The sequence below is a fragment of the Castor canadensis genome, chromosome 6, assembly GCF_047511655.1.
Source record: "Castor canadensis chromosome 6, mCasCan1.hap1v2, whole genome shotgun sequence".
Lineage (NCBI taxonomy): Eukaryota > Metazoa > Chordata > Mammalia > Rodentia > Castoridae > Castor > Castor canadensis.
The window spans coordinates 65,189,462-65,206,898 of NC_133391.1; the positions used below are offsets into that span (position 1 = coordinate 65,189,462).

Sequence of the window (17,437 nt, forward strand, 5' to 3'; positions counted from 1 at the left end):
TCTTGCCATTTAAATTATTAAAAATAAAGCTGATACACTTGTCAGTTTTTTATGTTAGATGTCAGAAAACATTCCAGAATCTGTCCTAATATTTGTGCACTTTCAGAGAAACATCACATTGAAGTCTGAGAGTTTTATAGCTTTACTTTAAAAATGATGGGCACTGACCTGTCCAGGGCAGAGTTTTTATTTAGCCAGGTGAAAATCCAAGGCCAGATAAAAGCCTATGTGTGCCAAAGTTGGGTGGCACTGATTTACTTCCTTTCTTAGGCTAGCCGTGTCTTTTTTTTTTTTCTTCTTCTACCTTCTCTGTTGTGGGTTTTGGAAATCAGTTATCAAAACTGCTTTTGATCTTCTGCCTGTTTTTCTCATCTTAGGGAAAAGAAGGAACTTTGTTGAGATGTTTTATTGTCCAACTTTGCTTATCTACTTTACAAATAAAGTTTTTGCTGAGTATAAGTATTATACCTGATCTTTGTAGATGGGAGTTTATGTGGAGTATATGTGGTGAGTCTTGTTTGCTTGGGTGCTCAGTTAGTTTTATGGATTAAGAAGATTAGAACACATCCAGGTGCTGCACAGGGAAAACATGAATTCTGTTTAATTTGTAATTTTAAGGGTTTGAGTGATTCCCTGAGTTCATAACTCTATTTTGAAATGCTTGTGTGTATTGAAAGTTGTTTTAGCCATTCTCTTATGCTGTGTCTTTTTAAAATAGGAAAGCTTGTGGAATAAATTATACATATTAAAATTTTTGCCATTGACTAGGTATTTTGCCACCTCCTATTACTCAGCAAGCCAGCCTGACTCCTCTGGCACAGGGAGCTGGAACCACATCAGCCATTACTTTCCCAGAGGAACAAGAAGATCCCAGAATTCACAGAAGCCAGGATGACGAGTCTGCTGGTGGGATCTGGGGTTTTATTAAGGTAAGGGATATTTACTTTTAAATATTTAATTTTCTAATTATAAAGTTGGTAGGTTTTCACTGGAGATAATTTTGAAAATACATAATGGCATGGGGAAAGAATAATCCTTTTTAGTTTTATTACGAGTTTTATGCAGTTGCTCTCATTCTATCTGTGTAGCCATGCAGCTGTACCTGTTCTTCTGGTAGAAGCCAAGCTGGAATGGTCGTGTGAGTGTTGTTATTTTGTTCATTACCCAGCAGATCTCACAAACATCTTCCCAGCCACGTAATACTCCTTAGAAATGCATTTTTAATGGCTACTTCACCACAGATATTGTTGCATGTATTACCCGTGCTTTATTTTACTAATCTGCTGTTGGCATTCTTCTAACTATAAGTTTTGCTTATTTTCTAATAGTAATTTTTAAAGCTTTATTTTAATCAAGAAGAAAAAATTGTATAGATTTATTGTGTGCACCATGGCTTAAAATATGTACACAGTGTGGAATGACTAAATTGAGCTAATTAACATATGCATAACCTCACCTACTTACATTTCTTTGTGGTGAGAAAACTTGAGATCTGTTCTCAGCAATTTTCAGTAATATCGTCATTAACCATGCACCATGTTGTGTAAAACCGTGATGCGTACTCTTGTATGTAAGTCTTTATAGGCATCTCTGGTTCACCAGGATTAATTTCTGATAAGCATAAGTGAACATTTTTAAATTATTGATGCCTACTGCTTTTTAGTAAAGTAATACTAAACTATACTGTAATCACATTTTTCATGACAACATTAGCTATTTGAAGTGCAATATTTTCTGATTTGAGATAGAGTACTTTCTGGTCTGATAGATAAAACATTTTTAAAACCTAATTTTAATGTGCTCCTGAATTTGAAGATTATTTTCACCAGATTTTTCAGCCATTTATATTTTTCTTCTGTGAATTCTCTATTCATGTTCCTTGTCCAGTTTTAAATTGGGATGATTTTCTTCTTGTAATGAATTTGTAGGAGCTGTTAATATAGTAAGAGTGTTTCACCGTATGCATCTTCAGCACTTTAATTTACATTTTAATTTTATTATGATTTTTTGACAAAAATTTTGTCAAAAATTTTCAGCAGTTTCTTTGCATATCATCCTCTAGTTCTTTTATCATTTTACTTTTTACAGTTTAATGTAGCTGATATACTTCACTATATTATATAAGGTAGAAACCAAACTTAATTATTTTCCAACTACTTAATGGACTGTCTCAGTGTCATGTCCTCAGTGACCTGATGTGCCTCCTGTATCTTATTTACTGTCGCCATTGGGCTATGGTCTCGTGTGTTCTGTCCTCTGCTCTCTGCCTGTCTTTGCAATGGTAGCATACTGCTAATTGTTTTAAGTCCAGGCCATTTATTATACTGATGTGTGCCAAGGGCCTACTCTGCTGAGGTGGGCATGGGGTAATAAGACAGAAGGTGAGGTCATGCCTCAGTGAATTGTGAGATCATTCTGCTAAGTTCTTCCCAATATTCTGCTGAGGGTTTATTTGCAATTTCATTGCAAATATTAAACATTTTGAATTGTTAAGTGGTTAACTGTTTTACATTATTTGAGCTGCATGTTTCAGGCCTATGACATTTTTTCTAAGCTTGCTCTTTCATGTCCTTGTACTTTTAAAAATGTTCTTTATGTAGAGACTAAGAGCACACGTGTTGTAGCACTTATAATACCCAGGTAGACTCTCCAGTGCTTGCAGTAGAAGTAACACGTGATTTTCAGCTGAGGCAGGCTGGCTGACAGTCTTTAATTTCAGTCACAACTCATTTCGCCACCTTTTATCCCCTTGGTTTATGGGAGGTTGGTACACGGGAAACCATGGGCTTGGGGACCATTGTGCAAGGCACTCCTCCCTTGGTCCTTTTTGCTGTGGGAGAAGTGTGGTGCAAGAAGGAGCTGTCAAGCTGGTTCCTCTCTCTAATAGTGTTATTCTAAGAATCCAGAGGAGGTCGGGCTGGGAAGGGAGAGTTTGGGAGTGAATCAGATAAGAAAGAGGAAACTTTAGTAGAACATAGCAAAATGTTAGATGTTGAGGTAATGGAGACCTGTTATGAAGGCTAAGGATGAAAAGTATTTGTTACTGTTTTTTTTTTTATCTTTTAGGGAGCAAAGTATGGCCTGACAGATATCTGCTTGTAGTTCTGAGGGAAACAGTTCACTTAAAGTTTTAGATTAGTAAATAAATAAAAGTGGAATATATAAAAATATACTTATAAATGGCACACACATTAATATCATATACACAGAGTATCATCCTTTCCAGACCAGTGCTGCTCAAAGTGTGGTCTGCCACTGCTGCTGCTCTGTGGGCCTGTGCTGTGAAGGGAAGAGAAATTGAGAGGACCATTTAGCAATGTGATACTGCCCTGACCTCGTCTTTCTTACATTTTTCAGAAGTATTGGTCTGCGATATATTGGAAACTTTAAAAAAACGTTTCTTCACAGTGCTGAAGATCATGGTGTTCTTTGCTTAGCATATGCATTTATATATTAATTTGTTTTATGCAGGGTGTGGCTGGGAATCCTATGGTGAAATCTGTGCTTGATAAGACAAAGCATTCGGTAGAAAGCATGATTACAACGCTGGACCCTGGCATGGCTCCATACATCAGTATGTACATAAGCTAGACCAGTATCTGCTGGATGAGTTTGAAGTAGGCGTCAGTGTCAGCCACTTCCTCTGGTCATGGAATCCTCTTGTGATCTTGCATTGACTGTCAGTCTTTGTTTTTGGCATTATTAATTTATCTTTTTGTTAATTACCATGAAGTAAGTTTTGAGAACTCCACAAAATGACCTTTGGAGGAGTAAAAACAGTGTGAATTATTAGTCTCATTACGGATTTTAATTGTAAGCTTAGCATGAATTTTTTACTTCATGCACTGTTGACATTTAAAGTGATACTTTGTACTTGGTTTGGGCATTTTTGCAGTTACCAATTTTAGTTAAATGCATTTATGCTTAACTCAGAAATAATATTTTAGAGAATATGAATATAGTTACTAATAGTATCTGATTATTAGGTTGATTGGAAAAACTGTTTCAACCACTTTTGAGCCCGTTACCGAGAATCCTCCAGAAAGTTGACATATAAATATTGTGTGCTGTTTAATTTTATGTGCAAATCCAATATGAAAAAGTGTCAGTGCTTACCTAGGTCAGTGACCAGAAATCCTATAGGAAGTCATTTGCAAGCTAAAGCTTGGTGGTAGGTACCTGAACAGACTGTTAGAGGCAGTAAGAAGCCAGAAGTTTTCATGAATCTCACCTAGTTGCTAGTTTGCTGTCTAGCACATGTCTGTGGACAAGACGGATTAGTGACTAAATACCATTTGTGGAGTGATTGTTCTGTCAGGCCCTAAGGCCACAGAGCTCAGCAAGATAGGTATTTTCCTCAAGTTTTGGATCAGAACCTAGGTTCAAAAGAGGTGTAAATTACTATCTTAGGTTACACTGCTAGGTAGAGCTAGATTGAGCCCATGTTGAATTTTTTTAGATTCAACCATTTTGTTTTCCTTGAAGTAGAAAATTGGATTAAGAATTGAATCAGCTAAATTGTTCATGTTTGCGACTGTCCAAAAGATTCAGAAATTTGATTCTTACTTTATATGTTTGATATCTTGTAGTCATAATAATCCAGTTTGCCATATGTAATGCATCATATGTATTCTTAAGTACTTATTTTGAATGAAGGAAAGAAATTAATATTTTTAGAGTTATTGCTATTTTAATGGCTGTAGTATGTCACACTGTGAAAGCAGCTAATTCATGCCTTAGAGCAAGCCCTATAATATAGCAGGCATTTTTTACAAAGAAAAAGGCAGTGTCTTCCTCATGGTTATGAAGGTAGTAAATGATAAAGCCTGGACTCTTGAACAAGACAGTTTTTCAAGCCAGTAGTTTCCATAACATCAAGAAAAAGGCATAGCTGGGCATGGTGGTATGTGCCTGTAATCCCAGCTAATTGGGAGGAAGAGGCAGGAGGAGCAGCAATTTGAGGGCTGCTCAGGCTATCTAGAGAGACTTTATCTCAAAAAAAAAAAAAAAAAAGAAACGAGAAAAAAGTAAAAGGCAGAAACTTAAGGAGGTGATAAAGATACAAGAATGTAGGTTCTGTTAGCACATATCATAACTTATGATAACACATAATCCTACTGTTAACCTTTAAAAAGTAATATAATTATGAAACAGTTAATGCCACACAACAAAAGCCACACTAATCTGATCTAATAAAACTCAGGAAAACAAATGGCATTTTTATAGAAATATTCCAGAAATCACTTGATATAATAATTTCAGATATATCAAGGAGTCATAAGAACTATGGGAAATGGATTTTAACTGCATTCACATGAAGTTTTCTTTGTTCTTTAGTTCGTTCTCCATTATCATTAAAGGCAGAACCGCCATGACAAACTGAAAAGCCTTTTTGAGCTGTAGCTTAAAGGAACAGTTCTTAGCTTATGATCAAGATATGTCCCACATGGAATTTAAAACTGAGAAAGCACACAGTCTTCCTCTTCCCCGCTGTGACTTATCCTTTGCAGGCTCTGATACCTGCTGAAATTCCCAGCAAGGGTGTGACTGTTAAACATACTCTTTGTGTTAAACAGGACAAAGGGATCCATGTAAAAACAAATGAAAGGAAAATACCTTCACATGTTCCCTAAGATAGTTAGGGAAAAAAGCCTTATATCTGGGGCTCAGTATTTTACATTATAAGCAGCTGCATGAGAACTCTGTTTTTTGGAGAGAGCCATTAATGGCAGATATCAGAAAATGCTGTGCTTACAACCGGGTCTTTGAGTTCACTATACAGGCTGAACATTGCCGATCCTAAAGTGTGAAATCCAGAATGCTTTAAACTTTGAAAATTTTTGAGCACTGAAATGATGCAACATGTGGGAAATTCCACACCTGACCATATGTGACTGGTCACAGTGAAAACACAGGTGCACTAAATATGTTCTATGAAATTACCTCCAGGCTGTGTGTACAGAAGTGAATTTTGTGTTTTGACTTGGGTCCCACCCCTAACACATCTCATTATGTATAAGCAGATATTCCAAAATCTAAACTCCTAAACATTTCTAGTTTCAAGCATTTTGGATGATGGATACTCAGTCTATGTCATAAAATGTTAGGTTTATATTTTTAAAACGAAAATAATTTTGTCAAATTGTTTGGCTTAGAAACAATAGTGTACAAATTTTAAAAATAAAAAGTTAAAAATGTTTGAACTGATGAATAAGTAAAATGTAGTATACTGTTAAACTTAAAATTTCATATTTTATGTTATTTTACCTTTCAGATACTAAAACAGTAGTACATATATTTACAGATCAATGTGCTGTATGCTCTTTTTTTAATGATGAGGATGTATAATAAAGATTGATGACCCACATTTAAATTATTTTCTATCTAAAAGGTATATTTCCTGGTGGTAATTCTTGTTCAATATATAACTTTGGTTCAACTCTTTGATGGATTATTTGTCATCAGCAAGAGTCTTCATTTTCATTTTCTGTTGAGTATCCCAGATGTGTGACTATACTTCATAAGCCAGATGTCTGATTTCTGTGATTGCTTTATAGCTGAAGGGCTGGAACCTGGCATCCACGTGGTGTTAGAACTTGGCATTTAATGAGTTTGTGTCTTTATTAACCAACAGCAAGAAAGCTTTTTACTTATAATCTTTAAAGTGCAATAAATGTGTCCATGCAAAGTTTAAGCTAAGATGAAACTTAGCTAAATTAATAGAGTAGTATAGTAGAAAAATAAGCTGTTCTTATATTCATATCTGTCCCAAATTGAAATCTATGGAACACTTTTAGCAGCCATTATTAGATGCTGAAAAAGTATTCAGTGGACAGATTACATATGGAAAGACCTGGGTTAAAATCAAATCTTTGATATGTTAAGGTGCACTCTGAATTTCTAAGGATGGAATATGGTGTGTAGCATCTCTCGCAATTGTTTGACCACAGAATACTATTTTTCACCTAGAGCTAAAACATTCTGGAACATTCATAGAATACTGAAAAACGTGTGCTCTGGTTATGGCAGATATGATAGTCAGAACCTTTAGAAGGTATGTACCATCTTCTGCAATTGAGACTCCTTCAGATGATGGATTAAACGCCCAGTTCCAAAACTGAGAAAAAGTTGGTAGGTTGGAGCTGAGCACATGTTGGAATCACATGCTCTTAGGTTAGAGAGTGAAAATGTGTTGGGTCGTATCAGATCGTGTGGCAAAAAAAGACTTCAGAGTCTGATGGACTGACATTGGAGTCCTGACGTTAGTACTAAAGAGCTGTTGCCTTGCGGGGGGAGTGGCTCAGGTGGTAGAGCTCTTGCCTAGCAAGTGTGAGGCCCTGAGTTCAAACCCCAGTACCTCCAAAAAAAAGAGAAAGATAGCTGTTGCCTTGGGCAAAACTATGTCAGCCTATTTCCTCAGCCATATAAAAATAATGATTAATATCTTGTATTGTTTTATGAAGTTGATAATATTTATATAAATAAAATGTTAACACATAGTATGGCAGTAGTGATAAGAATTTTACTATTTAAATTTGGATTTGAAATTTTCTTTTGGTCCTTGTAGAATCTGGAGGTGAGCTGGATATTGTAGTGACCTCAAATAAAGAAGTCAAAGTAGCTGCTGTTCGAGATGCCTTTCAGGAAGTCTTTGGCTTAGCTGTGGTTATAGGGGAAGCAGGACAGTCCAATATTGCTCCTCAACCAGTGGGCTATGCAGCTGGATTAAAAGTGAGTAAAGCACTCTCTTTTTCAGTATATGGAATCTGGCAGTTAAATTTTTCAGAACTGTGATAATGATTCTGTGGTCTCTATGGAGTTAATGTGTTTTAATACACTGAAATAGTGATCAGCTTGCTTTTCAGTTAGACAACTCCATACATAGTGAATTTTTAATTTTTAATTTAAAGACGCCTAAGATAGGTTTTGATTATTGGGGAGGGAAGAAAGTGTGCTCAGAACACAAAAAGAGAATAGTTAATACTAAAAGAGATCCTAACCAAGTTTTAACATTCAAATCAATTACTAAAATTATAATATCCTTTGAATGCCTTAGGTTTTTTTATTATCACTGTTAATAATACTGAACATGTTAAGGTTCCAGGAATTCTGTCCTGTCTTTCATAAATTTTTGTGCTTTCTACTGAATTGTTAACCAGCACACAATTGTGCCAGAAAAATGAACCGTAGGTGGCATACAAACATGTTTCTTACCTTAAAAAAAAGCTGTGTCTTTCTGATTATCCTCCTGTGTTTTCTCTTCAACAAAATTAGAGAGGAGAGTGGAATAGGGTCTGGCTGGAAGCGGAGGTGGGATTAGAGGGGAGGTGGCCCAAACAGTATATACACATGTAAGTAAATGTAAAAATGGTAAAATAAAAGAAAAAAGAAATGGGTTGAGCACTCCTAGAAAAGGCACAACCTTAAATAAATTAATAAAAAAGTTAATGAGAAAAAAAAAGCCAACGGAAACCCAAGAAATTCTTTTACCTTACTTCTGCTATCACCTATTACCTTATTTTGCTTCTTTTTTAGGAAAAGTCCCTCAGGAGTTGCCAGCATTTTTCTCTTTAATTGTTTGCAATTGCCCACCCCAATCAGACTTTCACCTCCACTACTCACTGAGAGTGCATTATGGTCACCATGATTCTCCATCTTATTTGACATATCATTGGCTTTCCAGACAGTTGATCACTCATTCTTTTCAATGTTGTTTTTTTTGTTTGTTTGTTTGTTTGTTTTAACTTGACTTCCTGGGTACCCACCCTTGGCTTGGCTATTTCCTATGTTCACTTGATTTTCGCAGCTTCTGTTCCTCACATGCTGGTTCCTGTTCTCCTCCCCCCCACCTTTGTCCCCTTTTCTAGTCACTCCTCTGGCAGTCTGCCATCCTCAGCTTTAAACATCACAGATGCACTGACACTGACAGTTCCATTTTTACATTTTCACTGAAAGCTTTCTTTAAACTCTTGACTTACTTAAAAGTTACCATATATAATTAAACTTAGTATGTGTAGACTAAGCTGCTTTTCTTTCCTCTAGGCTTGTTCCTTCCCCTCTCCAGCTGCCCTGATGTCAGCCCTATCCTTCCACTTTCAGGCGAGAAATCTTAGAGGCATCCCTAACTTTTCTCCTTCACTTCTAATCCATCAAGAAATCTTGCTTGCAAGACAGATAGTCTTATTTTTGCCACAGTTACTTTCTATGATGTTTCCCCAGACACTGAATTAGTGACCACTGTACCTTTGCTTCCAGGGGAAATGTAAGATTAGATCCCTGTGGGCTTCTGACCACAGTGATTTTGAAATGTATTAGTATTTAGCATTGTTTGATGTGTTTTTCTGTCTGTATGCATCTTGTATGTATATGTATGTAATTTTTTGAGAGGAGTGTATTATATTAAACTCTTGTAGCCAACAATGCTGTAACTCATGCTTGAATGAAGTTAACTTAGCACTTATACATAAGGAAGGTATACTCACAGCCTTCTAGTATTTCACAGCCTTCTTGTGCTTAGAAACACTAGACAACACTTTAACACAATACTTGGGGCTATTTTAAGCAGTGAAATCTTCAACAGCATAAAAATGTAAAATAAAAAACCAAAAAACCCTGGTTCTAAGTAGACAAAAAGCCACTTCTTTACAGTATGCAAGATGGAATAAGAAGACAGGAGTATCACCATGTTTGACCTATCTGGAAATGTGCATATCAGACAACTTAAAATTTCTTGTAGCTCTGTGCATGCCTAATTTTGAGATTACAAGTAAATTTTAGTGAATAGTCACTTTCACCAATACAGAATCCACAAATAATGAGTATGTGAGTCACTTTTTCTGTTACTGTGGCAAACACCTGAGGAAAAACTACTTAAAGGGAGGAAAGATTTATTTTGTCTCATAGTTTCCGAGGTTTCAGCTCATCATGATAGAGAGGGTGTGGCTTCCTGGTGTCCAGCAAGCACTCTGAACCTTCTCTTTTTCTCCTTTTATTCCTCTGGGCTGCTAACCTATGCAGTGGCACCACCCATCCTGGGGGCAGTCCTTTCCCTTAACTATTCCTCTCTGGAAACACCCTCAAAGATAAACACACCCGGACTTCCCTGAACTCCTAGGTGCTTCTCAATCACTCAAGTTGATAATCACGATTACCCGCTACAACAAGAATCACCTATATTTACATTTAAGGAGAAATGCATCTGATGTTTTATATAAAAGATCTATGGTAGCTTTCTTTTATTGAGTGCATCCCATGAGCCAGGCACACAGATACTTTACCTGTTCTCATATAACACATGTAAAGCACTAGCATGGAGCACTTGGCATAGCATATTTCATTGAGGGAAAAGGCTGGTATATTGGTTATAATTAGTAATTAAACATAATCCCATACCAGTTCTAGATAGTGGTGCATGGATTTGAGGTGCTTTTTAGTTAATTTAGACTTTAAGAGAATATGAAGCTCTTTCTTTTACACACATACACACTGTAAGTTTACTTTTCTGAATCTGGGGATGTTAGGTGGCATTTATCTATATCTAAATGTAATATGTTACATATAATACAAATCAAATCATGTTTCCTGCCTTTTTACATTTCATGATAGTCTGTCCTTAAGAGAATAGTGCTGCCACAAACACATGCACTTTGAAATGTTCTGACTTCCCTTGGGTTTCTCTTGAATTTGCCATGTAGTTTGCATTTCCAGGAATGCTTTTTGTGGTGGTAGGGTTTGTTTTTTATAAAATACAACAAAGCTAACTGATGTCCATAGGACTTAAGTTTGGTCTAATCTGGAAATGGGGAAAAAAAAAAAGGATGGTAAGTAGGTAAAGTAAATATGACAAGTATGTAACCACAATAATGGTACTCTAAGCCAGTTGCACATAAGGTAAATCACAAGCATTTATATTATATATAAATATATATATAAGTGTTACTTGAAAGACTGGAACAGATCTTACGCCTCAGACTGAGTGTGCTTTTCCATATTGGGAAGAGTTAATAGATGTGGGAATTCTCAACCAAAAGCTGATTGCATCTGGGAGTTAGAACTTGACATTGTTGTAGTTGGCCTTTAGAACGTGTGGCTTTGGAGGTCAGGGTGAGAACTTGATCAGGATGGGGAAGACTGGCAGTAAGAACAGAAGTGTGGGTGCCAAGGTTGCAGGTCTTCAGAAAGATGACCAAGTCCCGGAGTATGACTTTGTCACTGGGAACACAAAGAAGGGGCAAATATGTAACATTTAAGATGAGAGGGACAGTTGATGTAGTTTTAGTAAGGCAAAGGAAAATGAATTTAGATAGCTGACCATGTGGACAGTGTGCTTCCTCATTAGTTTTTAAACAACATAGGAATATTTTGTTGTCCTACATAGCTCAGATGACACCTTCAAAGAGTAGAAGATGAACATCCCAATAATCCCCTAGTAGTTTTTACTGAATTATATGTGTTTAAGCTGCTTTTTAACCTAAATGTAGCCATAACTACCTCCTGAGAGGAATGAGTGAGGCATATTTACAGTATTCACTGTAAAGATTTAAGTTCCTTCTTATCTGTTATATATCTTTTTAAATAAACAACTACCCCATTATTTTAGTATTTTAGACTTGATGCTACCATATTTACACTATTTATATTCCAACCTATGCTGTTGTTTAGGGTGCCCAGGAACGCATAGATAGCTTACGTCGAACTGGAGTGATCCATGAGAAGCAGACTGCTGTATCAGTGGAAAACTTCATTGCGGAGTTGCTACCTGACAAGTAAGAGCCTCACTGTTTCTCTTCAAGGCAAAATATAATTGGGTCAGGGAGTTCATACTGAATACCTAGCAAAAAGTATCTCCTGTTTTCAAAAACCAGTGAGAAAAGTCTGTTCTGATGCTGCCTCTGTCACCTAGTTAGCCATATCCCAGATTGGGTAGTGGCACTTCTCATGTAATTCTGCAGTAGAGAGAGTAATGCCTGTTATCTAGAATTGTGCTGATAATCCACATAGTAGCACTAAATCACAGATGATACACTGGTGTACTGACTCAGATAGGATTGACCATGGGTCACAAACACAGTCCTTCACACAGCTACCCATAGTAATGGAAAGTGTGGACACAACGGCTGGATAGCAGTCACAAAGTTGTGAGTTTCTGCTGAGAATTCTCTAATGTTTTATTCAGAAAACCCTTCAGACAGAATTCGTTGTTGTTTTTGAGGGCTCTGTAAGTATGTGTATGCATATTCTTTTTTGTTTGTTTGTTTTTGGTGGGGCTGGGGTTTGAACTCAGGGCTTCATGCTTGCTAGGCAGGTGCTCTATCACTTGAGCCACACTTCCAGTCCGTTTTGCTCTGGTTATTTTGGAGATAGGGGTCTCACGAACTATTTGCCTGGACTGGCCTCAAACCGAGAGCTTCCTGATCTCAGCCTCCTGACTCGCTAGGATTACAGGCGTGTGTGAGTCACCAGTGCTTCACGAGAGCTTTATATTTTTAGTAGATGTCTTTTTTTAGTGGGAAAATCTTTTTGGATATACTGAGTTGTTTTATACTAAAACAACTTCCCTTTGGTGAAATTTATCTTCTTTTGTAAATGTATGGTGGTTTTGTTCTCGTTTTCCTTATTTTTTGTGTATTCGATATTGAATTGTGCCTAGGACTTTGTAACTGTAATATCCTCAATCTTCCAGGGGTTATTATAGGTCAGGTGAAAGAAGATACCTGCACAGATGAATCAGCTTGAAACAATAATTGTAAAAGTACTATGACTTTGACTGCTAGGAAACGTATGACATATCAGTGGGGATAACTCAGTAGAGGTAGTGCCACATGAAATTCATGAATGGCTGTTCAAAGTTGTATTTTGAAGAGGTGGTAAAACTTGGATAGGTGGAAGAATGAGGTAGGTCATTCTGAAGGTCAGTAAGAGGCATTCTTGGTTAGGGATTGTGTCAGCTGGCCTGAAGGTTTATTGAGTAGAAAATGAAGGAGTGGTGTGGGGGCAGCTTATGAAGAGCTTTGCGTTCCATGCTGAAGAGTGTGAACTTTCTATGTGAGCACTGAGGAACCGTCAATGATTATTACTTGATTTAGTCCCTTTATTCATTTAATGGTTACTTTAGAGATTACAGTGTGTTTTTTAAATGTATTACAATAAAAGTTATGACATAATATAGGAATCACTTTTTTTTTATGGTATTGGAGTTTGAACTCAGGACCTTATGCTTACTAGGCAGGCATTCTATCACTTGAGTCATACCCTAGCTCTCTTTTGCTTTAGTTATTTTTCAAATAGGGTCTCTTTTTTTCCCCTGGACTGGTGTTAGACCTCAGTCCTCTTACCTATGACTCCCTTGTAGCTGGGATTGCAGATTCACGCCACTATACCCAGCTGGTTCGTTGAGGTGGGGTTTCTAACTATTTGTCCTCAAGCCATGATCCTCCAGATCTCCATCTTCTGGGATTATAGATGTAGCCACTGCACCAACTCCTGGAACCACCTTTAATACTATTCACCTTGTTTTCACCTCTTAAAGTGTTATTGTCAAATTTCTTTTAAACTCCTTGGGCATTACACTAGTATTGTTCTGTGCAGTTGTTAATCCATTTATGGTCATCCTCTTAATTCCTTCCTGCATTTTTTGTGTTTCTGACTGGAATCACTTTTTACCTAAGTACTCCCTTTGATACTACATTATAATGTAGGGTTGCTCATTTTGAATTCTCTCTGCTTCTGTGTGTCTGAAAGTGCTTTAATTCCCCTTTATTTTTGCTGGATATAGAAGTCTAGGTTGGAAATTTTTTTCTCTCAGCACTTTAAAAATGTCATTTCCGTTAAGTCAGCTATTTATGTTATCATTTCTGTAAAGATAATATGCTGTTTTCTCTAACTGCTTTTAAAACTTTCTCTGTCATTTTATCTGCAGTTTTACTATGGCGTGCTTAGGTATGGTTGTGTTGTTGGCTTGTATGCTTTTATAATTAATGTGGATTCTTTGAGCTTCTTAATTCTTTGATGTCTTTCATCAGTTTGGGAAAATCCTTCAAGAATTGCTTCTTGCTCGTTTCCTCTTCTCTCTGTGGAATTCTGATTACATGCTTGTTCAACTCTTGACAGTTCTCACATTTTCCATGTTGTTACTTTTATCCCCTGACTGTTTTTTTCTCTTTGTTCCTCAGTTTGGACAGTTTTTGTTCACCTGACTTCAGATTCACTAATCTTGCCTTCTGCTATGTACAGTTTATTGTTAGTCAAATGTTGAATTCTTTTTTCAAAGTAGGTTCAGTTATTACCATCTCTTCATCTTTTGACTATACTTACCCCTCTTTTCTTGGACATATGAATAATAGTTATTTTTAAATCTTTTCCTACAAATTCCAACATCTGGGTCACAGACTCAATCAGTCAAGTCTAGGTTGTACTAAGGGTCATTTGAAGGGATTATGTCTTATCTGTGAAAGGTTGTGTGCCCCCTCCCTTTTTTTGGTCCTTCCTGCTTCTACAGCTTTGATGCCTCTGAATGTATGATTGCTCACTTAGCTTTTCATTGGGAGTGTCAGCCTGCTATAAACTCCTCCATCCTACCTAGATGTGGCATTTTCCCATCAAGTAGCTTTTAACCAAGAGAATAGAATATGACAAAAAATCAGGAATGCTAAATAGTATTTAGGAGGCCTGTTGATGACTACTAGAATGATTAAGAAGGAGAGAGGACAAAAGACTTACGATAGTACAGAGTGGAAAGAGAGAGCAAGACAACTGAGAGTAAAACCAGAATCCCAGACACTTGCTAGTTCCTGCTGTGCTGCTTCTCTTTGTGGTGCTCCTGTGGAAAGTAAATGCACAGAAGATAAAGTCAAGGAAATGCTTAGAACTGAGGTTAGAAAATGGCAGTCAGGAAGAGCAATCCAGAAAATCTTAGATGATGAGCTGGGTATGATGGTATATGTCTGTAATCCCAGTTACTCGGGAGGCGGAGGCAGAAAGATCACTAATTCAAGGCCATTCTGGGCAAAGTTAGCAAGACCCTATCTCAAAAGGATTGGAGGCATACACAAGAGGCCTTGGGTTTCAGATCTTTCCAAACCTTGTCTACATAGATACCATTGGGGTCCCACAAGGAGTCCCTGATAAATTCAAAGCAAAAAATCAAATAGCAGCAGGATTTGAATCAATACTATTCTGGTAGTCCACTATCAATAAGAATGTAGATTGGATTAACTATGTCTATTATAACCAATAGAAATTTGTCAATTATGATAGGGATACAGTGAAGGGAATTGAAGAACAACTAGGCCCCACCAGTAGGATGACATGGGAAAACCAGATGGCTCTGGACATGATTCTGACAGAAAAGAGGCGGGTATGTGTCCTGATTGCGGGGGTGAATGTTGCACATTCATCCCCAACAACACAGCTCTTGATGGGACTGTAACCAAGGCTCTCCAAGGCCTGACAGCCCTGTCAAACAACTGGCGAGAACTCAGGGATAAATGAATGACCAACTGTCCAGAGCAGTGGTTTGGAAAATGGAAAGGAGTAATAGCCTCAATTCTAACATCCCTCATTGATGTATTTGGGGTCATGACCTGTGCACCAGCATTGACTATAGGCTCATAGAAACTGCTCTAACTAAACAAACTCCTGTGCCACACCAGCTGTTGTTAAGCACAGCTGAAATAGAAAGTCAATTAATGTTAAATGAGTTTAAAGAAAAGAATATAAATTAAAGGGGGGAGAATTGTGAGAAAGCAGTCTTTTCTGTCAAAGTGTGTGTTGCCATTTTAATTACCTACATTGTCTGTAGTCCCAGATTCTCCTTCCAGATTCTTGCTCAGCCCCTTTGCCTGGCAAAATTGCCTACCATGCTGTGTGTCTTAACCCCTCCCTCAGTTAGTGTAGAATTTCAGCCAGTCGAGACAATTGGAAACTTTTGATCTGGACCAATCCAGGTCAAGAGGTAGGGTCAGTTGTGTCAGGAATATAAGGAGGGACAGACTGCCTGCCCCTCTGTGCGTGCTGTGCCCATATGCCTGCACACCCTTCTGCAGAAGTAAATTTTGCCTTGCCAAGAAAAAAAAAAGGCCTTGGGTTTAAAAGAAAATCTTGGTAATGTGCTAAGTGTAGTTAACTGTCCCTAAAATGCATTGCCTGTGCCCTTTATTCTGTGAATTAGTTGGTAACGGTAAGAGTCTTCTGTGGTAAAATAGAAATTGACAGTGCCCCAGACTTTTGGTGAAATTTTTTCTACTACATGAAATCTAAGTGTCCTGGAACCACAATTGTTCTTACAAGTCCTTCAAGTCAAATATGCTTGGCAACTCCACCTTATTTACCAGCCACAGAGGGACATGAGAATCCGTACTGACTGTCCTTGAGTGTGGTCAGTCTCTGTGACCACTCTTCTCCCTTCCGGGTTGGAAGAACTGAGTTTCCCTAGCCCAAACCTGAGGGGTAGACATGGAAGAGCATTTGGTAAGGATGACATTGGTTGCAGTTTTACCTTGAGTTGAAGAGAATGGGAAAGCTGATGTCCAGTTTGACATGTTCAGTTAAATGTGGTGTTTTGGAAAAAAGGGGACCTTAGAGCTCTAATGTGTATTCACTAGTGTGATAAAACACACTGTTCATACTGTAGGTGGTTCTGCTTTACAGGCCATGCAGGCATAACAGTCTGGTCAGTACATGAGTCATGATAGGGATTGTACACAAATCATTCAAAACAATGCAAAAGAAAATTTAGCTAAGGGAGCTTGGGCTTCACAAATACATTTTCTTGACTGAGAAAAATTGTCATAGCAAAATACAAAATATAGATTAGTATACCAGATATAAGAAGTGTTATTATTTAATGCTCTTATTTGAAACAGTTTTAATATATGAATACTACAGATATTACAAATTACCATTGTAATATTTAGCAGAGTTGTTACTTGGTTGTTTTTCTGAATTTATAAATAAACGTTTCCCAATCCATTTTATGTTTCATTGCACTGTGTATTTTTTTAAAAATAGAAGTGTTGGACATGTTCCTGTTCCATATGCTCCTGTTGTTTAAATTCATGGTTTCAGGGCATCTTCTTGCTGAAATGTGGTGGGGGTCACAGTTGTCTTCTCTTAAGCGAATTTAAAAGTATCTCACTTTTTATAGTTTGTAAGTGTCTTTAAGTGGAAGAATTTCCTTGGTTTCATGAGAATGTTTTCAAAGCCTAATTCATTGTGAACAATTCAAAAACTCATTAGAACGATTGATTATGCATTCATGAGGAGAGTATATGTCACTATTTCCTCTGAATGAGTTTACTTTTTAATTTGCTAGCAATGTTGCTGGATGGGTACATGTTAACTATAGAGTTGGTAATATGAAATTTCTCATTGTAGCAAGTAATGTTTAAGAATCGTACTCATGAGTACTATTGAGTACACTCATTTGCATAGCCAAATG

General features: G+C 37.2%; 1 protein-coding gene across 2 annotated transcripts in view; it reads left to right on the forward strand.

Annotated features, from left to right (window-relative positions):
• Positions 1 to 17,437, forward strand: part of Prrc1 (proline rich coiled-coil 1) — a 38,119-nt gene that overhangs the window by 13,415 nt on the left and 7,267 nt on the right. For both annotated transcript variants that reach the window (XM_074076613.1, XM_074076614.1), the window contains 4 exons: positions 769 to 929; positions 3,472 to 3,574; positions 7,568 to 7,731; positions 11,662 to 11,765. In XM_074076613.1, coding sequence (XP_073932714.1) covers positions 769 to 929; positions 3,472 to 3,574; positions 7,568 to 7,731; positions 11,662 to 11,765 — 532 coding nt within the window. The remainder of the gene's footprint in view (positions 1 to 768; positions 930 to 3,471; positions 3,575 to 7,567; positions 7,732 to 11,661; positions 11,766 to 17,437) is intronic.